The sequence below is a fragment of the Callorhinus ursinus genome, unplaced genomic scaffold (genome assembly GCF_003265705.2).
Source record: "Callorhinus ursinus isolate GAN/ISIS: 27379988/994484 unplaced genomic scaffold, GSC_fseal_2.0 scaffold9, whole genome shotgun sequence".
Lineage (NCBI taxonomy): Eukaryota > Metazoa > Chordata > Mammalia > Carnivora > Otariidae > Callorhinus > Callorhinus ursinus.
The window spans coordinates 25,056,212-25,080,109 of NW_027397071.1; the positions used below are offsets into that span (position 1 = coordinate 25,056,212).

A 23,898-nucleotide genomic window follows, 5' to 3' on the forward strand; every position below is an offset into this window, starting at 1 on the left:
GAGTGAAATAAGCCAGACACATGGGCGCCTGGGTGGCTCAGTTGGTTAAGCAACTGCCTTTGGCTCAGGTCACGATCCTGGAGTCCTGGGATCAAGTCCCACATCAGGCTCCCTGCTTCTCCCTCTGACCCTCCTCCCTCTCATGCTCTCTGTCTCTCATTCTCTCTCGCAAATAAATAAAAAATCTTAAAAAAAATTAAGAAAAAGAAATAAGCCAGACACAGGACAAATACTGTATGATTCCACTTACATGAGTAACCTGGATAGGCAAATTCATAGAAAGGGCAAGTAGCATAGAAGTTACCAGGCCCTGGGGGAAGGATTAAGGGCTTTATTTAATGAGAATAGGCCACAGTATACTGGGAAAGAAATATATTCAAACCTAATTAGCAACTTTTGGAGGAAAAAAGGTGAAGCGGAAAGGGAGAGGTCGGAGACCCCGCCGATCCATTGCTTGGAGCTCGCTTAGCCAGGCTGGGGGGGGGGGTCCTCGGAGGGGCCGGTGAATAGGCGCTCCGCTCGGAGAACTAGGAGTCCCGCTGCCGGGTGAGGAGCGGGCCCGGGCCGGACGTCTCGTAGGGGGAAGTTGGGACCGGAGCCCCGGGATCCCGCGGGGAGGTGGGGACAGCCGACCTTCCGAGCGGTGGTCGACCTTCGGCTCTGAGCTGCGGTCGGGAGGGCGGACGGGCGCGGTGAGTTGAGGACAGCCCGCTCCGGCCCGTGCCCCGCGGGTCCTCACCGCGTTTCTGTCAGAAGCTGGGCGAGGCCTGAGGCGCTCGGGGCGGGGCGGCCGCTCGCGCGGGTGGGGCTGGCGGGAGGACGGCAGCCCGCGGAGCTGACGGAGCTGGGGTTTTGTTTTGGGCCGTTCCCGGACCCCCTGTGTTTATTTCTAGGTGTGTCTGGCCCCCTGAGCGATTGCAGGTAGGGCGTGCGTGTACTGTAGCCACGTTGTTTTCCAGCGGTGGGAACGAGATGTCAGGGGAGGAGCGACCGGCCCCAGCGCTCGGGGCGCGGGCCCCATGCGGGTCCTGAACGCTTCTCCCTTGCTCCTGGGAGTGTGGGGTGGGTTTTGCTTGGAATTCGGGTATTCCCCCTGAATCCGGAGGGTATTGTTGCCTCAGGCCCTGATTCGGTTCCCGGCTTGCCCCTGGGTACTCCAGGGAAGGCGATGGAGATAGGCCCCGCCCCCCGGTTCTAGGGACCGCCCCCCGGACTCTAGGGACAGCCCCCCCCCGTTCGAAGGAGACTAGGGGTGATTTGCTTATTTATTCTCTTACCGTGTGAAATTCCCTGCGGTCTTTGTGATGGTTTTTCGAGTGAATGAATGTTGGTCTCGGTTTCCACTCACTACCGATTTCTGGCAAATCAATCCTTTATATCTGAGTTTCGGCACTTTTGAAATGAGTTTATTTCTGAGAGTACAAGTCGTAAGGAGTGACTAATAGATCAGAAAAATTTATATAATAAACATAGAAGATCAGAAAATGCTAAATTGTCGCTAAGATAATTAGATAAAGCGCAGGCCATCTCAACAGGCAAGAAATTACGTAGTCACACAGTTTTCTACGTAAATTCTGAGGTAGCAAAGCCATATAAAATGGTCCAATGAGTTTTAATTTTGAAAGCTCTTTGTTGCTTAAAATTATATAGTTTTCCTAAGATGAGAAAGGGAACATTTTGTTTGTTACTTTTTAAAAAGTGATTTATTTGAGAGAGAGCCCCTGCCAGTGAAGGAAGGGGAGATGATGGAGGGGCAGAGAGAATCTCAAGCAGACTCCTCGCTGAGTGCGGGAACACCACCTTCCATTTCAGGACCCTGAGATCAGGAGTCCAAATCAAGTCAGCGGCTTAGCCTACTGAGCCACCCAGGTGCCCCTATTTGTTACTTTTTGGATAGTATAGCAACATGATTAGCATTTTCATTTACACTTTATCAGGTATTTATTTTCAAGGTCTGAAATTGTTTACTTAGATAAAGATGTTAAAGACTCCTTTAGCATATTTCTGAATGGCTCTCTTCTGTCTCCCACCCTGTTATGTTAGGTTTCTATTGTTTAATATAGTCAATTGTTTTAGACATTTATAGAACCATGCTAATATGTTTCAATTTCACCATTTCTTTTTGTTGGTGACTAAGTGATTAATAAATTAAAAAAAAAGAGGGCAATTAAGTTAAACAGATGGAAGGGAGAAAACTCAATAACTAAAACAATAAAAATTCCTACAGCGTCTGGATAACTAAGAACAGTCCTAAGATATACATAGATCCAGCCCTCTTCCCAGTAGTATTTTGTCAAGGGGTGCATGTGGAAACATTCCTCCCTTCCCCACATACTCCCACGTGTATCTCATCACATCAGGGAGGACTCAAAATTGAAGGGACATAATCTGACTTGATAGTATGGATTTCTCCACAAGATGGCACTCATATAGTTTCTTTTAGTTTCTATCCTAAGGAAAGATTTGCAATGTATTAACTATCACAGAATAAATAGAAATGTGACTTATGTTTTATGATTTGTGCATCTATTTCTTGTTTTGTCATACAGAATTTTTTATCATGTTTCAGGATTTAGAAAAAAAATTGGGATGTAGTGTTGATATGCAAGGGAAAGAATGGCAATGTGAATGGAACAATGTATGTGTCTGTGGAAATGTTTCTTCACTCTCCTGTCAAACTTGAGGCTTTGTTCAGCCCTAGATTTTTATTATATTCCCATATGGCTAATGCTGAATGTTTTTATCCTTTATATTTAGATACCATCTATGAATGTAAAAATTGTCTTTTTAAAAAGGAATGTAGGGACGCCTCGGTGGCTCAGTTGGTTAAGGGGCTGCCTTCGGCCAGGGTCATGATCCCAGGGTCCTGGGATCGAGTCCCACATCGGGCTCCTTGCTCAGCAGGGAGCCTGCTTCTCCCTCTCTCCCTCTGCTTGTGCTCTCTCTGTCAAATAAATAAAATCTTTAAAAAACAAAAAAGGAACGTAAGCGTTTCTATATACATGTTATGTACATTTATTGACTAATATGTCTAATTATGTAAACATACATATATATGTTAAACTTGCAAAAAATTTTTATTTTGGAAAAGTTCAAACATATATACAAAATTGACAGGACATTATAATGAACTCCATGTACCTATTATATAGCTTTAGCAGTTATCAACTCATTGCCAGTCTTGTTTCATCAATATCCCTTTACCTCTCCCCATTTATTTTGAAGCAAACCTCTGTATATGTATCTGACATATTGTTAGAGACACACACATTCATGATAAAGTGCATTATCCTAAATCAAAAATAATGGTACGAACAAAGTATTAAGAGCTCAAAAGGAGTGATTAATTCTGCCTTGGAGAACAGGACAAACTCAGAGAAGCCTTTGAAGAAGAAATGACATTTGACCTATACATGAAGGATGTGTAGGGATCTGCCAGGTAGAGAATAAATGGAAGAAAACACATTCTAAGCATTGGTGCAGTATGAAGAGAGGGGTACAGATGTGAATATGCATGATTTAGTGGAGAAAAGAGAATAATGTATTTGAAAATTGAGGCACTTTGGAGGAAGCTGCAGAAGATGCAGCTGGAAAGATAGTCTGTGGTTATTCTGGGAAATTAATGATTATAGTTTATGTATCCAGAAATATTTTTCTACAGTTTTATGATTAAAATATGAACTACTTTTTCTGTATTTTGGTAGATTTATGACACAATCCAGTCTTTAACAATGTTGAAATCAAATGACTCCTTGTTTTCTTTGGATACTTTGGTTTTTGAAAAACAAGATGAAGCTGAAAAGTAAGTCTGCCTTAAAGAATGATAACAGAGTATATTGTTTTAGAGATTTTTGATTTTTAAGGACTTTTAATTTTCTCTCTAGAAATATACAAATAAAAAATGAGGGATCAACAAAATGATGTTTCAGGTATATACCTGGTAAACATGGAATTCAGATATGAGGGAGTAACTGAAGTTTAACATGTTAAATGTTATAACTTAAAAAATAGAGTAGACTCTTGCCTATTTGGCTTTCATTTATTTGCATTTATGGTTTGTTCAAATTATTTTTGGCCAAGGTAAATACTTGAAGTAAAGGTCAAACAGTAGCCATGGACAAGGAGCATTGGCACCTTTTGGAAACAGAATGGGCAGTGTGCCAAATGCCAAGTGTGATGGGCAGATTCATTGTAGGCAGGAAGTAGGGATGGGAATAAAGATGTGGCACCAGTGGAAGTAAGAACAGAGAATAATCCATTAAATACAGGTTTTTGGATTTTCACATGTAAATTGTTCTCAATTCTAAGTTTTCTCTGTATTCTATTGTATTATCTTTTTTTTAAAGATTTTATTTTTAAGTAATCTCTAAACCCAATGTGGGGCTCCAACTCACAAGCCCAGGATCAAGAGTTGCCTGCTCCTCTGACTGAGCGAGCTGGCGACCCTGTATTATCCTTTTTTTAAAAAAGGAAGCATTGAGTAAAGTATTTATTGCTTCATTAATTTTTTCATTCATTCAAATATTAATTCAGATATTGATTGAATGCATAAAGGGATATAAGAAGGATGAAACAGATTTTACTTCAAAAGAACTTAAAATCTATTTGAGGAGATTAAGCACACATATGGAAAGGTCATTAATAAATAACATAATTATGTAATTAATCATCCAGACTTGGATACTTTGAGAGTGAAAGAGTGCATCCAATTTGCACAACATGTGTTAATCAGGACTGGCCTGGGCAAATTGCAACATATGGTTGCCTTTCTAACAATACAGAGTTAAAGAAAGGTGTGAAGGAAATGATAAGCATACATTCATGCAATCAAATTTCAGATTTGGAGGGAGACCTGGTACAGACTGATCAGGTTAGGCTTTATGGTAGTGGGGAGAGACTTCAGGAGACTTTGAAGGATATGATAATTCTAATAAGCAGAAAGAAGAGGCCATTTGAAGGCAGAGTTTAACAGCAAGTAAAAAGAATGGAGGTGGGACAATTTGCAGTACTTGTAGGAGATAGTGTATAGAGAAGTTTCCTGGAATAGAAGATTCATAAAGGAGAAACAGTGGGACATAAAATTAGAAAAGTAAACTGAGGATAGATTGTGGTGGATGTTAGGTGCCAGAATAAGGATCTTGGACGTGACTATGTGTGAAAAGCCATAGAACTGAATCAACAAACATTTATTGACTAATATGTCTAATTATGTAAAGCACTGTGCTAAGTATTATAGCTGTGAATGGAACTAGAAACAAACCCTTATGTGTTTATGATCTGGGGATGGTATCAGACTGATCTATCAGTCTTTCTATTATCTATATATAATATATAATATATACATATTTACACACAGACACACAATACAAGAGAACTGTGATAAATATTATAAGTTCAAATAGTACTTAAGAAGAGGGAAGGGTTTAAGCTTGATTTTGAATGAACATAAGCTCTAGTGCCTAGAACAGTTCCTGGAAAATAGTTCTCAGTAAATAATTGTTGAATAGATTAATGAAGGAATGAAACAGTGGAACTTCTATAGGTAGATATAGGATAGGGTCATGTACAGTGGCAATCAGAGTAAAGGAAATATTTTTGAACAAAGATGAGGGACAGAATGTATTATATATTTGGTATGCAAGTAGTTCACTTTGGCCTGGACTGTAAGGTAAGTAGTGTAGGAGAGTTAAAATTGTAAGGTAACCTAAGGCCATTTGGACGTTTGACATTGTTTGGAAGCCACTGAAGTATTTTGAATGGAATATAATTATGATGAAAACAATTCTAAATTAATGTGATAGGAGTGTGTAAAATATATTAGAGAAAGCCAGAGGCAGTGAGGCCAGTTAAGACACTATTGTTCTTAACCAGACATAAATTGATTAGAGCTTTGATTGGAATAGTGACAGTGGAAATACAAGGAAATGAATTCAAGAATCATTATAAAGAAAATGCAGTAAGACCTGGTGTATGTCTGGATATAGTAGGTAAAAGATTATGCTATAATTTGAATTCCAGATGGCTTAGAGAATGATGACACCTCTGGAAAATAGGGAAATCATAAGGGAGATTTGATTTTATGGGGATGCTGAATAATAGAATTAGATGTGTGCTTTTTGTATCTTTTATAGATTTCCTGAAATAGTCTCTGTGTAGAAGAGTTAATACTTCAGGCCTAAACTGCTGTTCTCAAAAAGGCCCTGCTTTTAAGAATGGCCCTTGGCTGGAGTGAGAACTTTAGGAAAGTTCCCACCATTAACTGATAGGAATGGCCCACTGCCTTAACTGTTTATACAGATAATATGGTTTATGCTGAATATCTGCTTTTCCTCTGGGAATCTAGAATTTAAGTATGTACTAGACAGGGGATGCCCACATGATTAGTCCCCAGTAAAAACCCTGGGCATTGAGTCTCTAATGAGCTGGTCATTGACAACATCTCACACATGTTACAGCTTGTTGCTGAGGGAATTGAAGATGTCCTGTGTTACTGTACTGGGAGAGGATCTTTGGAAGCTTGTTCCTGGTTTCCCCTGGACTTTGCCTCATAGTCACAAATAGGACTATATGTTGAGTCTTTAGAATCAGCCCAGGGAATCATCAGCTCTGGGGGTGATCTTGGGGACTCTCTGACAGTCCCAAATTTCAAATGCTTTGGCCTATTATCAGACAATCTGTTGGACATTGTCAGATAATGTGTTGTAGATTTTTGATTTGGAAAACATAGCTGTAGTAGCTATGAGTTATGTGCTCTGAAAGGCAGTAAGGTAAAAGACTGGGTCTCTCACTTTCCAGAGTTTAAAATCTTAAATGAAGAGATTAAAAAACAAATCATGAAATCCTTGCCACTTGGCATAGACAGTGTATGTGGTGCTCTTTTCAAGTTTACTTCCTGTCACCTAATACTTACCTTTTTGTTCTAATGAAGGGCAAATCAATTTTCATTGAAAAGGAAACATTAAAACATTATATGTTAATAGGATCACAGCTGAAAGATAAGGAGAGGTAGTTCACAATGCCAACAGGGTGGCAAAATTCTCAACAACTACTGTAAGTTTACAAAGTGATTGTCAGTTTCAACTGGTTTCTTGGATTTTCTGTGGTTTGTAGGTGGTTCTGGATCAAGAGTATTTGGGTTAGGACATTAATTTGTAATAATGTTTTAGGAATACTCTAGAGAATACCAGTAGTGGTGTCATTTACACACTGATGACCCATGATTAGTTGTGAGATGTGTCATAAGTAATTTGTTACTCGTGATAGTAAAAATGCTAACGTTTCAGAATGATTTACTACTTTTTTTTATACTGGAGCAGATTTAAGTTTCTTGTCACAAGTGTTTGAATTGGAGAAAAAGAGACGGAGTTATAGCCATTATTTAGGTAGCATATCTCACATAGCAGTGTCATTAATCCTATGACACATAAGGGAAGAAAGATTGAGAACACTCCTGTGTATAGAGATAATCAAAGTCACCATAGAAAATTAATTTATAGGATGTTTATCTAAGAGTCTATAATTGAGTAATGTTTAATTAATAAATATTTTCTGGTGTAACTTTATTAACATATATATTCACACTTTTATATTTTATATAGCTATCCAGACAATGAAAAATCAATGGATTGGTGTCTCCCACCTGCTCCGTTGATTTCAGAAATTCCAGATACTCAGGCACTAGAGGAGGAAATAGGAAGTCATAAACTGTTGGGTAAACTATCACATATTTGTTATGAAGTTAAACCCATGCAACTCATGTTAATGTAAAAAATCTAGTAACACGTTAAAGTGTTAATTCCTTTATTTTAATGGAGTAAAATGATAGAGATTTATTTTACTCAAAATAGTGCTCACCAAATCTTAAAATCAAAAACATTTTTCCTCTTCATACATACATATACATACATAAGCATGCTACATGTATACAGTACACTATTACAAACACGTTCTATTGTTGTATGGATTTGTTTCCTCTTATTATTAAAATTGTCATTGCCATTTAGTTTTTGTCTTGCCTTTTACTAAAGGTAGGATCCCCTGGCTTAGGAAACCACATTCCTAAAAAAACAAGGGGCAGAATATTATATATAGTTTGGTACCATTTTTATAAAGTTAAAGACAAGCACATTCAAACAATATATGTGATCTTATGTGACATTGTTGATAAAATTTTGATTTTTAAATTTGGTGGTAATTCATGTATGTTATCTTATTAAACTTTGTAATTTGTATGTATTTTATTCATGAAAATATACATTATTTATATTCTCGTATGTACCAAATAATATATAGAATACACAAGCTTATATAGACTATATGTGTATATGTATATATATGTACTATATATGTGTGTATATATATATATACACACACACACACACACACATAAATATACACAGATGGTAAAGCAAATTTAAGCCCTAACAAGACCTCCAGATTCCTCCCAACCTCTCAAGGATGCTTGTAAAGTCTCTGTAAAGAAACCTTTAAAATTTTGTCACCCTGATGAAAGCATTCTTTTATTTTGATTTTAAAAGCAATATTATAAAGTTAAAAGCATTGTATCATATATTTTAATACTGAATCAAATTGAGTAACATTTTGTATGATTGGTCATTGTATTTCTGTGTGTAAATTGGTTATATAAATTTTCAAATCCTCCTAATTGTATAATTATATCATTTGTAGTAGATAAAATACTTAAAAGGTATGATTATGGTTATTTCTGTGGGTCAGAAATTAAACCTATTTTATAATGTAAGTTTTATATAAATTTCAATAATTCTTAATTAATTCGAGTGCCCTTCACTGATATAATGTACAATAGCAGTACCAATCAGCTATAGTTCAAAACCATATATGGTGTTACAGATTATCTTGTTATTGTATGAATAACTTCCATGTTTACTTAGGTAAACTTTTGAAAATTTTTATTAAATTTTTCATGGTCATTTTGAAAATTTATTTTTGTGAAGAATATATGTTAATTAATATATTCCATTTTTGTAGGTCAGGAAGAGAGGCCAAAAATGTTACCATCAAATTTAAAGATAACTAATGAAAACACAAATTATATTTCACCAACACAAAAATTCCAATTTGCCTTTTCCTCAAATAAATATGAAGCAGGTGACCTGAATTTAGGAGGAGCAGGTAACAATGACTTATCACATGTTCCTGGCAAGCTGACGTATGGTTCTTCTCAGAAATACAAAAATCACATTGGCAGTGAGATAGCACCTCCAGATAATACAAAATTAGTTAATTTTGCAGAAGATAAAGGAGAAAGCATATCAGCCTTCCGAAAAAGGTAATTAATTAAATGAAATACAGAATATTCAGTGATAAAGTTGAATATTTATGGTATGTCTAACTGTATGAAGTATGATAGAATCTAATGAGAAAAACATCAACAACAAATAAGGTTTACTATATACCAGATGCTCTGTTAACTCTGGGATTCTAGTCATAGGTTCTTGCCTTCAGAGAGCTACAACTTAATGGGGGAAAGACAAATAACTAAAAATAATTGATTAAATACTTTATAGTACAGCAATTATTTTGATGAAGTATGTAGTTAGAGCAAAGGGTCTCAAACTTTTTCAAACTTTTTATTGTCAGAACCCTTTACACTTAAAAATTATTGAGGATTCCCAGCAGTTTTTGTGTATGTGGGTTATGTATATCAATATTAGAAATCAAAACTGAGGGGCACCTGGTGGCTCAGTGGGTTAAGCGTTTTCTTTTAGCTCAGGTAATGATCCCAGGGTCCTGGGATCGAGACCCACGTAAAAGTCTCTGCTCGACAGACAGCCTGCTTCTCCCTCTCCCTCTGCTTCTCCCCCTGCTTGTGCTCTTTATCTCTCTCTGTCAAATAAATAAATAAAATCTTAAAAAAAAATCAAAACTGAAAAAATTTAGAAAACAAACAATGCTTTAGTAATATTATGAAAATTGTTTTGATCCTACGAACTCTCTGAAAGAGTCTCAACCATCCTTTGAGAATTGCTACAACAACATATCACATGGGGACCTAATCTGTTTTGGAGCATCAGGGAGGGTTTTTCTGAAGAAATGGTATTTAAACTTAGCCTTGGGGTGCCTGGGGTCTGCCTTTGGTTCAGGTCATGATCCCAGCGTCCCAGGATCGAGTCCTGCATCAGGCTCCCTGCTCAGTGGGGAGTCTGCTTCTCCCTCTGACCCTCCACCCTCTTGTGCTTTTTCTCTCTCATGCTCTTTCTCTCTCAAATAAATAAATAAAATCTTAAAAAAAAAACCTTAACCCTAAGGAGGAATAGAATTAAACTAAGGGCAAATAAAGGAATGTTCCAGGCGGAAGGAATAGTAAGTGCAAAAGACCTAAAGTAGCACAGAGCTTGGCCTATTCCTAGAAAATTTCCTTTTGTGTAAAATCAGAGAGAATGCGGAGAGGTAAGGTTTGGAGAGGTCAAGTCATTCAGAATCATGTAGGCCATGATGAACTTTGTGCTTTTTCTTAAGGCACTGTTGTAAAACTGTGGCCTGTGGACCCACTGTATCAGAATTACCTGGAGTACTTATTAGAAATTTGGATTCCTGGGTCCTACCTTAGGCCTGTTGAATCATAGTCTAGATAAAGATGGGGAGGGGACCCAGGAATTGTCATTTGTTTTTTAAAGATTTTATTTATTTATTTGAGAGAGAATGAGAGAGAGAGAGCACAAGAGGGAAGAGGGTCAGAGGGAGAAGCAGACTCCCTGCTGAGCAGGGAGCCCGATGTGGGACTCGATCCCGGGACTCCAGGATCATGACCTGAGCCGAAGGCAGTCGCTTAACCAACTGAGCCACCCAGGCGCCCAGGAATTGTCATTTTTAACAATTTTTCTAGATGATTGTTATGCACACTAAAGTTTGAGAGCTAGTGTTCTAAGGTTCTGCATTTTAAGTAGAGTAAAATTATGTATTTTTTTAATTCAAAGTCCATTTTGGCATCAGTAAGATGAGTTAGAAGGAGCTAAAATACATTGTGAAAGGTCACTTAGAAGGTTTCTTTTTAATCTAGGTGAGAGAGAATGGGAGACTGATGTGGTAACAGACTGTGGTAGCAGAAATGAGAGAGTTCAGAGTGATTTATGAGATAGAATCCCATAGGACCTAAATGATTATTAGATATGACACCTGATCCCTAGTTTTCTGACTTGAGCCAGAATAACATCCAAAGACATGTTGAGTTTGAGTACCTATAAATTGTCCAAATAGAGAATTGGATGTGTAAGTTTAAAGATTCAGAAGAGATCTAATTAATAGATTTTGTTTTTTCTGTGACATAAGAGGTGAGGTTATTTGTGGAGTTTGAGGGAAAAGGTGGGGGTATTGAGCAAGTATGAGAAGAGTGGAAGAGATTATAGAAAATGGAAAGCAATCCAATTAGAATAATGGTAGGACTGTTGGGAACTCTAAAGGGCCAAGTTGAGGTTGATGTCCATTAATTTTTTTATAACAGTTCTATTAAGATACTACTTGGGGTGTCTGGGTGGCTCAGTCAGTTAAGGGTCCAACTCTTGGTTTTGGCTCAGGTCATGATTTCAGGGTCATGAGATTGAGCCCTGCATGGGGCTTCTTGCTCAGCATGGAGTTTGCTTGAAGTTCTCTCCCTCTTCCTCCCCCTCTGCCCCTCCCCCTGCTTGCACTCATTCTCTCAAATAAATAAAATCTTTTAAAAAAGAGATATAACACATATAAAATTCACTCTTCTAAAAAAATAAAAATAAAATTCTTCTGAAGTGTAAAATTCATTGGTTTTTAGAATATTCAGAGTTGTGTAATCATCACTACTATCTAATTTTAAAACATTTTCATCTCTCCAAAAGAAACTCTGTATTCATTATTGACCACTCCCCTTTTCCAGCTCCTCATTCTCCTCCCTGCTCCCCAGCCCCTGGCAACCACTAATCTTTCTGTTTCTATGGATTTACCTATTCTAGACTTTCCTATAAGTGGAATCATATAATGTCTGGCCTTTTATGTCTGTCTGCTTTCACTTAGCATAATGTTTTCAAGGTTTATCCATATTATGTCATGTATCAATACTTCATTCTTTTTATCGTCAAATAATATTCCATTGAGTGGACAATACAACATTTTGTTTATCTATCAATTGTTGAACATTTGAATTGTTTCCACTTTTTGGCTATTATTAATGTTGCTGTGAACATTCATGTGCAAGTTTTTGTGTGAATATATTTTTTAAATTCTTTTGGATTTATACCTAGAATTGGAATTGCTGGGTCATATGGTAACAATATATTTAACTTTTTTGAAAAACTGCCAAATTATTTTCCAAAATAACTGCACCACCTCATAATCCTACAAGCAAAATGTGAGGGTTCCAATTTCTCTACATCCTTGTCAGCAGTTGTTATTGTTCATCTTTTTTATTGTAGCCATCCCAGTGGGTATGAAGTGGATATGATTAGTATTTCCCTAATGACTTATGATACTGGGTATCTTTTCATGTAATTATTGGCTAGTTGTATATTACCTTTGGAGTAATGTCTCTTCAAATCCTTTGCCAGTTTTTTAATTGGGTTTTCTGTCTTTTTATTGTTGAGTTGTAAGAGTTCTTTATATGTTCTGATAAAAATCTCTTATCGGCTGTTTGATTTGCTAATATTTCTCCCATTCTCTGTGTTGTTTTTCACTTTTTTGATAATGTCCTTAGCAGCACAAAAGTTTTAAATTTTGATGAGGTCCAGTTTATTTAATTTTTCTTTTGTTGCTTGGGTTTTTGGTGTCATATCCAAGAAATTATTGCTTCATCCAAGGTTGTATAAAGATTTACTACTGCATTTTCTTATAAGATTTATATTGTTTTAGCTCTTATGTTTAGGTCTGTGATCTATTTTTTTAAGGATTTTATATGTTTATTTATTTATTTTAGAGAGAGAGAGAGAGAGTGCATGAGTTGGGGGGGAGGAGTAGAGGGAGAGGGACAAGCAGACTCCATGCTGAGTGCAGAGCCTGACACAGGGCTTGATCCCAGAATTCTGAGATCATGACCTGAGCCAAAATCAAGAGTCTGATGGTCAACCGACTGAGCCACACAGGCACCCCTGTTAACCTTTGAAGCTCTCTGAACCCCATGTCATATAGGGGTTTTTCCTTCATGGTAGTTTCATTAGGTAGTCATGATTGATTAAATCATTGGCCGTTGGTGATTGAACTCAATCTCCATTCTTCTTTCTACCTTGGATGTCACTGATGAGGCTGAAAGTTCAACCTTCTCTAATTAGGGTTTATTTTTTTCTGGCAGTTAACCCCCATCCTGAAGCTATATAGGGGTCCTACAAGAGTCACTTCATTAGCATAAATTCAGGTATGATTGAAAGAGGTTTGTCATGAATAACAAAAGATGCTTTTTATCACTACTATCACACAGGAAATTCCAAGGGTTTTAGGAGCTCTGTGCCAGGTACTGGGAACAAAGACCAAATGTATATTTCCTATTATACTAACTAGGAAATTATCTACTAAATAAAGGTTTATTTCTGGACTCTTAATTCTATTCCATTGACCAATATATCTCCCCTTATGCTTTGCATAAGTACATATCCCACACTGTCTTGATTGCCATAGCTTTGTTGTAAAGTTTTAAATTAGAATGTGTGAGTCCTCCAATTTTGTTCCTTTTTTCAAGATCTTTTTTTTTTTTTGGCCTCTCTGGGTTCTTTGCATTTTCATATGAATGTTATGATAAACTGGTAAATTTCTGCAAAAAAGCCAGCTGTGATTTTGATGGGGATGGTGTCGAATCTGTAGATCAACTTGAGGAGTATTGCCATCTTAATACCATTAAGTCTTCTAGTCTATGAACATGGGATATCTTTTCATTTGTTTAGATTTTCTTTAATTTTTTTCAATGATGTTAGATTTTCAGTGAACAAGTCAAACTTATTTTAAGTTTATTTCTAAGTATTTTATTCTTTTTGATGCTTTTATAAATGTAATTAAATTTTTTTTTCAGATTGTACATTGCAAGTGTATAGACATTAGCAATTGATTTTGGTATATTGATCTTGTGTCTGCAATCTTGCTGATGATGACTCTCAATTTATTGTGCAGAGTGTTGTATCATCTACCTAACTGCTTTTTCCAGTAGTGTTCCCCTGCCTGGCTGCAACTATTTTAAAAAGTAGATAGATTCATCTAGGATTGAGGTTTTGCAAGATAAGGATGTTAAAAGGATAAAAAGGAATTGGAGTTTAGAATACTAGTAAAAGAGTGGTCAAAAAGATAGTCCATGGGATCTAAGTCCATTAAAGGTAGATAAGAAAAGAGAAGGGAAGATAGTTTGGGAGAAAATAAAGAGGTTCATTACAGTAAATTTGTTTTTTGACCTCATTGGTAACTTGTGTAAACAAGCTATAAGGATAAGAGGCTGTGGTCAGAGAATGATATATTGCAATGATTGATTTGAGAGGAGGAGGAGTTCTGGATAATGACAGTGTTTAAGATGAGAGAATAGGTGAATGAAATTGTTTGAAGGAGAAAGCCACTGTAGATGAATACCTAAGAAATGGACGGGAGGAGGATTTTGAACAGCTCATCTATGTGAAGTTGAAGTAATGCAGAGGTGGCTGGATTTGGAATTGAGAGGAAAAGATTCTAAAGTGACCATAAGTTGATATATGATATATGCTATGAGGAGGGTTACAAGGTGCTTTAACTAGTCGGCACAGATACTTCTATAAGAGAATGGAAGAATAACGATGTAGATTTGGGATGGAGAAGGCACAGACTCTCAATCTTCAAGTACATTGGATGTGGAAAAATTAACAATTTCTACTTAAGTTTAAAAAGCAAGAGTTTTTTAGGGCAATGCAATATTTTTGTTAAGACCAGGAAGTAACTATAACAATCAGTGAAGAAGTTGAGGACATAGGGGAGTTTATGGAGTGGGAGTTCCAGAGGAACTAGGAAGAATCTGAGGTCCAGAGAATTTAGGTAACTAGCACATGGATATTATTATTATAGTTCACAAAACTTATTTCAAACTCTAAAGTCACACAGCTAGAAAGTGGAGAAGCTTTGGATTTAAACCCAGGTTTGTCAGTTTCCAAATGCCATGCTTTTAACCTATATGACAGCATATAGCAAGGAGTCATCCTGTGGTGTAAGTTGTTTTTCTTGTCCTCAATACCATTTCAAAATCAGATTCTACTATATTATCCAAGGCTAATCATCTGCTTTTGAATTTTCTGAAAGATAGAACTGCTGGCATTGGAGAATGCAACCCTACAGTTTGTTCTGAAGTGTATTTCTCATTCTATAGTGTTTTTAAAGACTCCTGCTTTCTTATATAGAAACATGTCATTAAAAATTAATAGTAAAAATAATTTAGAAAGTGTTCTGTATTTGCACAATACTTGTTTGGATGTCATTTCTTAGAGAATTTTTTAAGACTGATATCTTCTGTCATCCCTATTACTTATTTTGTAAGACACAAGTGTTGTATTAGGAACTTTATTTTTTTTTAATTTTATTTGTTTTTTGAGGGGGGGCGAGAGTGAGCACATCCATATGTGCACAAGCAGGGTTGGGGAGGGGCAGAGGGAGAGGCAGAGAGAGAATCTTAAGCAAACTCCATACCCTACATGGGGCTCAATCTGAGGACCCTGAGGTCATGACCTGAGCCTAAATCAAGAGTTGGACGTTTAAACGACTGAGCCACCCAGGCACCCCTGTATTAGGAACTTTAATGGTCACTTCATCCCTTAGGGCTATGGTGAACAAATTAGTTTGATGGGTTGTCTTTTGATCAGTTGAATATAATAAATTGCAATCCTAAAGAGGGCCTGTGTTTTCTAGAACTTTGCAAAGTGTTCTTCTTGACATCTATACTTATTTAGTATTTCTTACACTAAAGTGATTATTGAATAATGTTTGGGAAGTTGATGCTATTACTGACAAGATGCCACAATACCTGTCTACATGGGCCTCTCCATATAGTTGCCTGTGTATTCTCATGATACAGTGGCTAGCTCTTCTCTAAGTGTGAATGATCCAAGAGGCCATGCAGAAGTGACAGTGTCTTTTATGACCTTCCCTTGGAAGTCATACACTGTACTTCCTCAATACTCTGCTAGTCATGTAATTCTGTCCTGACTCAAAGTCCTAATTTGAAAAGGGTGTGAATAGCAGGAGACAGGTATCATTGGGGTTGTCTTGGAGGTTGGAGTCTATAAATGGATTTGAGTTTCTGAAAAGTGAAAAGACATAATTCAGTGGTAAATTCGTGAAATCATATTTTAGGGGTATGCTTACATTTTATGTTTGAATAAACCACAATCTATGGGCATTTTTAAAGGGACCAATTTTATGCTAGTTTTTCCTATTCTACGCAGCTATTACAAGTGCAAACATGTTTTGTTTTGTTTTTGCAGATTATTTAAAATATCTGACAATATACATGAGGGTGTTAATTCTAATGACAGTACAAACTTGGACTCTCCTATTGGCTCAGTGAAAATTGCTCCAACAGAAGTGAACAAAGGGGAATCATGGAAAAGTAGCAGTAGTAAGCAGAAACATCAATATTCAGAGATTAACATGTTTACAGCAAGCAATACTTTTTCTGCTTCTGAAATCAGAGAAGACATATTCAAAGCACCAACTTTCTCAGTTGCATCCCAACCTCATGAAGTTCAAGGTTAATTCTCTGCTTTTTCAGTTGGTTTTATAACAAAACAAACTAGTCTGTATTTCTCAGCATAAGGAAGAATTTAAAAAATAATAAATTTGAGTAGATTATCTGTGTGCAATTTCTGCATTTCTTGATCATATTGCATTTTTTTAAAGATTTTATTTATTTGACAGAGAGAGAGACAGCGAGAGAGGGAACACAAGTAGGGGGAATGGGAGAGGTAGAAGCAGGCTTCCTGCCAAGCAGGGAGCCCGATGCAGGTCTTGTTCCCAGGACGCTGGGATCATGACCTGAGCCAAAGGCCAAAGCCAAAGCCAAAGGCTTAACCGACTGAGCCACCCAGGCGCCCCGATCATATTGCATTTTTTAAACTATGATCTAGGGTGCCTGGCTGGATCCGTTGGTAGAGCATGTGACTCTTGGTGTCAGGGTTGTGAGTTCAAACCCTGTGTTGGGCGTGGAGCCTACTTAAAAAAATAAAAAATGAAATAAACTATGATCTAATATTTAAGTGTGCTGTTAATAGAAAGTTATGCTAGTTTTATTGAAGCAATTTGTATGGAAGAGATTAAAAATACCTATATGAATATGTAGAATTTTTTTTTTAGGGGTAACAGAAAATGATTTAGATTCCTTGAAGGCTGTCACAGAAATCCGTATCCTTTAAATTATTTTACTACAGCAACTTTATATTTGTATTCATAACTTGTAAGCATGTTATTTCATTGTATCTATGTTTATTTTACTGACAAAGAAAAAGAAGGAAAAGTGAATCTTTTGGGTCATGTAAGAGACCCAGTGTGTGTGAGAATCAGTGCTGTTCAAAGTGTGGTCTGCAGACTGGTGCCAGTTTGTGAACTGCTTGTTACCAGTTTGTGACAAGATAAATATAGAAATGAGATTTGTATTATTGGCTGAATTCTGAGCATATTTACTTAGATACAGATAATTTCTTACACTTTGGGTAAGGATAGCATATTGGGATAAACATGGATAGGGGAAATAAATGAGAATGGGACATTTTGTGGATTGGGGATATTTTTACAAATCTAGCATTTTTTGAATGAAATTTGCAGCTTATACCTATGATCTGATTTACATGTCTGGGCATTTCCAATATAAATATTTTGAGTACATATATGTGTTCTGGAGGTAACATCCTCTTTGCTTTTTTGATACTTCATGTATGTCTATAACAGTGTACTTACTGTTTTTTATTATAATCCAGCAACCGTGACTATTATGTGACCATTTCCCTATGACCTATGAACTCCTTGAAAGGAAGGCCATCCCTTATTCATCCATCTCCAAATACACTGAAAGGCAGGTAAGGGAAGTTGTTCTGGCAAAGGGAGTAGCCATGAGCCAGGATGAGGGTAAAATAGTGTGGAATATGTTAGAAAGAACACGCATTCCAGTTTGGCTGAAATAAAAGCTATGATTACAGGAGTAGTAGGACGTAATGATTGAAAGGTATCTTAGGATCAGGTTATTTAATGCCATGAATACCAAGGTCAAGAGGTTTTGTTTTTGTTTTTGTTTTTTAATTTATTAAGCAATGAGGAGAAACCATGCAGTATTTTGAGCAAGTCAAGTTGTATCATCAAAACCATGCTTTAGGATATGGAATTAATGACTCAAAGCTGGGTAAGGCTCTAGACTCCACAAAAGTTATCGTCCAGTTGGCAAAACATAAAATGAATTCCTCCTGAACTGGAGGAATCTAAGGGACAATTATTCTAATCCTGGGTAGTCAGGGGACTGAGACCATTCTGAGGTATAGTTAGAAAATATTTGCCTGACCAATCATGAAAAGTTGCCTCCAATGCAGATAACTGAACTAAGTTAGAATGGGGGGAGGGAACAATAAAGGGTTATACATGATGATATCACAACTTCAGATGTGGTCAGCTTTTAGTGCTTCTGTTCAGCATGGTGTCTCAATCCTGCTGTGCTTTCTTCTCTCTGGTGATCTAAATATGGTTGGAACACAGGAAATAGGTTAGCCTTAAACAGTTAAAGTTCATTTCATTATCTGTATGATGGGAAAGTCTTCTTATCGCTTACTGGACTTGCCATAATATGACAGTAACTTTTCTGAAGAGTTTTAAAGATTTTCATGCTGTATTAGCTCAGCTGAAATGTTTCTTTTGCTTAGGTCTCTTAGTTAAGAATACTGCATACTCTTATCTGCATTGATTTGTTGTTCAAAAAGTTCATTTGCTGTCAAACTCACAGAACTGCTACTTTTTATTATTTCTAAGTGTGTATTTAAAGTGGAAGACTAAATGCTTTTCACGATAATTTGAGAGTTTTGGAATTACTTGGACATGACATATTTTCTAATTCTTTTATAATATTTTATTATATTTGAATCCTCGGGACAATAGAAGCTTGGTCAGATTGATTTTGCTATAGTAATCTTATAATTTTCAATTCTGCAGATATTTTCCTACCTGTTATAACATATAAATGCAGTGACATTGCTGAGAGTTTGTTGAATGAAAGGAAAAATTTGATATCAAGTGTTTATAGTGATGATAAATGATGTTAGTAGTTGAGATTTCTCATGAGCTGGAACACTAATTCTACATCTACTCTGAATCAAAGATTCATTTTTTGAGTGCAAATTGATATGGAACCACCTAATGAGAGAAAAACCAGCATGATGGCCCACTTGTGGGCTTGTTACAAATAAATATTTTATAGGAAGAGACATATTTTGAAGGAAAAATGAGATTCTTTCAAAAGCTTGATGGATTGACAAACTCAAAATTACACTTTTGTTTTGGCACAAATATTCTGATACTCTGTATAACTGAAAGTAAAATGAAGATTTGTATATTATTTGCTTGATTTAATAAATGCAAACCTATATTAATTGAGTGCTTACTGTGTGCCAGGCACTGTTCTAGGTATTTGGGATATGTCAGTTGAGAAAACAGATAATGAATCCTTGACCTTGAGGAGTTAACATTCTTGGGATAGGGGTGGGGAAGAAGACAGATCTGAACAATTGTAACAGTGTATAAATAAGTCATATAGTATGTTAAAAGGCAATGAGTAATATGCAAAATGAAAAAGTGGAGCAGAGTAAGGGAGATTAAATTGGGGATGCTAGAATTGAGGGCTCAAGATTAGAATTAAGTGGAGTAATTTGGGTAGGTCTTCTTGTGAAGGAGAGATGTAAGCAATTGAAGGAAGTGAAAGAGCCAAGGAAATAAGGAGGGAAGCAGTCTAGGCAGAGGGAAGGCCTGACAGCAGGAACATGGCTGCTGTTTTTGAAGAACAGAAAAGAATCCAATATAGCTAGAAGAGATTAGTCAGAGGCAAGAGTAGTAGGACCTGAGGTCAGAATCACAAAGATGGAGGGGAGAAGCAAGATCATGTAGGGCCATGTAGTCATATGCTTTGAGAGAAGGTGGGCAATTTGAGCAGAGAAGTAATATGTTCTCATTTAACCTTTTAACAAGATCACTTACTACAGTCATCAGTTTTTGTATATGTTCATAAAAATATAATTGCTTAAATAATTATGTATTTGTATTCTCAGATATATTATTTCTTGTTTCCTAATAGATTCTAACAGCCTCCATTGTAAGAACTCATTTTCTTCTTTATAGCTTCCCACAGCTTTCTAAATCCAGTAATGTATTTTGCATATAGTATTTAATAGATGTAGTTGATAGATATGACTCAGACTGAGAAGAATACCATGTAAGTACAGGTATCTCCCAAACTGACAATAGACTCTCACCTTGGAGAGGGGGCAGTTTATTTTTCATATCTATTAATATTTTGGAGCTTTCTTACAGAGGAAGGACAGTTTAAGTTCTTGTAGAGCCAATATGCTGATAATTGCAATTAAATCCACCACTTAGTACAACCAAATTATTGAAAACAAAGGGATTCAGGGTTAGGTGACCAGAAACACATATCAGCTAATGAAACACAACCAAAGTTAAAAAGTTAAAACAGTTAAAATGTAAAAAGTGAAATTGGGAACTTTAAAGGAGATACAAAAATCAAATGGCCTAGTCAACATGAATAAGAAAACACTCTGCAAAAGATACACTATACACTTAGTTTTGATATTCTGGTACATATGCAACTTTCTGCATCTTTTCTATCAGATTTAATTATCAAATTTTTTTTAATTGTCAAATTTTAACCCTTATATAAACCTTGTTTCTGCATAGGGACTTTACAAGTTCTTTTCAGAATATGAACTGTTAATGGGGACTGTAATAATTTCTATTAATTTCTCCCCCTCCTGGCTTTATTGAGGTATAATTGACAAAATTTTAGTATACTGTATCACATGTATGACATGGTAATTTGACATACATATGCACTATAATAGGTTGCCACCATCAAATTAGTTTCTACCCTCCATCACCTTCCCTGTTTACCTTTTTTTTCAATTATATAATACAGTGCTATCAACTCTAGTCACCATGTCATACATTAGATCCTCAGACCTTACTCATTTTACAGCTGAAAGTTTATACTTTCTTACCAGCCTCTTTCTATTTCTCCCATATCCCCATCCCGTCAACCACTATTCTACTCTATTTCTATGAGTTTGACCTTTTATGTTTTTTTAAGAGTCCACTTATAAGTTATACTGTGCATTATTTGTCTTTCTCTTTCTGGCTTAATTCATTTTGCAAAATGGCCTTCAGGTTCATCCAATTTGTCAAAAAAAGGCAGAATTCCCTTCCTTTTTAAGGCTGAATAATATTTCATTGTGTGTGTGTGTGTGTGTGTGTGTGTGTGTGTGTGTGTGTGTGATATCACATTTTCTTTATCCATTTGTCCCTTGACAAACACTTCAGATTATTCCCATACCTTGATTATTGTGAATAATGCTGCAGTCAACATGGGAATACAGTTATCTGTGTGAGATACTGTTTTGTTACCTTTGAAAATGAACCCTAGGGGCACCTGGGTGGCTCAGTCTGTTAAGTGTCTGACTCTTGATTTCAGCTCAGGTCTTGATCTCAGGGTTGTGAGTTCAAGCCCCATATTGAATATGTACCCAGAAGTGAAATTGCTGGATCATAAGATAGTTCTATTTTTAATTTTTGAAGGAACCTCCATACTGTTTTCCATAATGGCTATACTCTTTTACGTTCCTACCTACAGTGTACAAGGGTTCCCTTTTCTCCACATCCTCATAGCACTTATCTTTTGTCTTTTTGGTGCATATGTATGTCAATGACATCCTAACAGGTGTGAGGTGATATCTCATTGTGGTTTTAATTTGCATTTCCCTCATGATTAGTGATGTTGAGCACTTTTCATGTACTGTTGGCCATTTGTGTTTTCTTTGGAAAAATGTCTGTTCAGGTCCTTTGTCCATTTTTAAATTGGGTTATTTGGTTTTTGCTATTGAGTTGTATGAGTTCCTTGTGTATTTTGGATATTAACCCCTTATCATATATATGGTTTACAAATATTTTCTCCTGTTCCATAGGTTGCTTTTTCACTTTGTTCATGGTTTCCCCTGCTGTGCAGAAGCCTTTTAGTTTGAAGTAGCACACTTTTTTACTTTTGCATTTGTTGCCTTGCCTTTGGTTTTAAATCTAAAAAAAATAATTGCCAAGACTAGTGTAGGCAAGTTTACCCCCATGTTTTCTTCTAGGAGTTTTAGGATTTTAGGTCTTACATTCAAGTGTTTAATCCACTTTGAGTTGATTTTTGTATATAGTGCAAGGGATCCAGTTTCATTCTTTTGCATGTGGATATCCAGTTTTCCCAGTACCTTTTATTGAAGAGGTTATCTTTTCCCAGTTCTTGGCTCCTTGGTTGAAAATTTATTGACCATATACACACGGATTTATTCCTAGGCTATCTATTCTGTCTCATTGATCTAGGTGTCTGGTTTTTATGCCAATACCATCTGGGTTTTTTATTACTGTAGCTTCGTAATACAGTTTGAAATCAGGAAGTATGATGCCTCTGGCTTTGTTCTTCTTTCTCAAGATTGCTTTGGCCATTAGGGTCTTGTATAACTCCATATGAATTTTAGGATTGTTTTTTATATTTCTCTGAAAACTGCAGTTGGAATTTTGATAAGGATTGAATTGAATCTGTAGATTGCTTTGGCACTTTACAATTTAGCAATATCAGTTCTTGAATCCTTGAACATGGAATATCTTTCCATTTATTTGTGTCTTCAATTTCTTTCATCAGTGTCTTAAACAGTAATTGGTTAAATTTATTCACTAGTATTTTATTTTTGATGCTATTGTAAATGGGATGGTTAACTTTATTCCTTAGTATTTTATTTTTTGATGCTATTATAAATAGGATTGTTTTCTTCATTTCTCTTTTTGATATTTTGTTAGTATATGGAAATGGAACTGATTTTTGTATATTTATTTTGTATGTTGCAACTTTACTGAATTTGTTTATTAGTTCTAACAGTTTTTTGGTGGAGTCTTTAGAGTTTTCTCTATATAATATGATGTCATCTGTGAATAGAGACTACTTCTTCATTTTCAATTTGGATACCTTTTATATCTCTTTCTTGCCTAATTGCTCTGGTTATGATTTCCACTACTATTAAAAGTGGTGAAAGTGGGCATCCTTGTCTCTTTTCTAATCTTAGACAAAAGCTTTCAGCTTTTTGCCATTGAATATGATGTTAGCTGTGGGTTTGTCATAAATGGCCTTTATTATATTGAGGTATATTCCTTCTTTAGCCAGTTTCTGGAGAGTTTTTATCATGAAAAGATACTGTATTTGTTAAATGCTTCTTCTACATCTATTGAGATGATCATATTTTTATCTTTAACTTTTTTTTTTTTTTTTTTAAAGTAAGCTCTATGCCCAATGTGGGGTTTGAACTCATAACCCTCAGATCAGGAGTCACATGCTCTACTGACTGAGCCAGCTAGGAACCCCTGATCTTTAACTTTTTAATGTGGGGATATCATGTTGATTGATTTGTGGATGTTAAACCATCTTTGTATTCCAGAAATAAATTCCATTTGATCATGGGGGTGTGACCCTTTTAATATACTGTTGAATTTGGTTTGTTAATATTTTGTAGATGATTTCTGCATCTATGTTCATTAGGGATATTGGCCTGTAATTTTCTTTTCTTGTAGTATCCTTACCTGGCTTTGGTATCAGTGTAAAATAAGCCCCTTAAGCTATCTTCATTTTCTTGTTCATTCTTTTTTCATTTTGTTCCTCTGACTGGATTA

At 36.2% G+C, this 23,898-nt stretch overlaps 1 protein-coding gene across 12 annotated transcripts in view; it reads left to right on the forward strand.

The window, feature by feature from the left end:
• Positions 1-529: 529 nt before the first annotated feature.
• HFM1 (helicase for meiosis 1) overlaps positions 530-23,898 on the forward strand; it is a 127,290-nt gene continuing 103,921 nt past the window's right edge. For 2 of the 12 annotated variants that reach the window (XM_073896332.1, XM_073896333.1), the window contains exons 1-6: positions 746-921; positions 3,705-3,802; positions 7,599-7,711; positions 9,010-9,310; positions 16,422-16,687; positions 17,290-17,337. In XM_073896332.1, the coding sequence (XP_073752433.1) occupies positions 3,732-3,802; positions 7,599-7,711; positions 9,010-9,310; positions 16,422-16,687; positions 17,290-17,337 (799 nt within the window). In that variant the 5' untranslated portion in view covers positions 746-921; positions 3,705-3,731. Of the gene's footprint in view, positions 547-598; positions 619-675; positions 693-745; positions 922-3,703; positions 3,803-7,598; positions 7,712-9,009; positions 9,311-16,421; positions 16,688-17,289; positions 17,338-23,898 lie in introns of those variants that run through there. The other 10 variants (XM_073896330.1, XM_073896329.1, XM_073896331.1 and 7 more) reach the window with 10 other exon arrangements.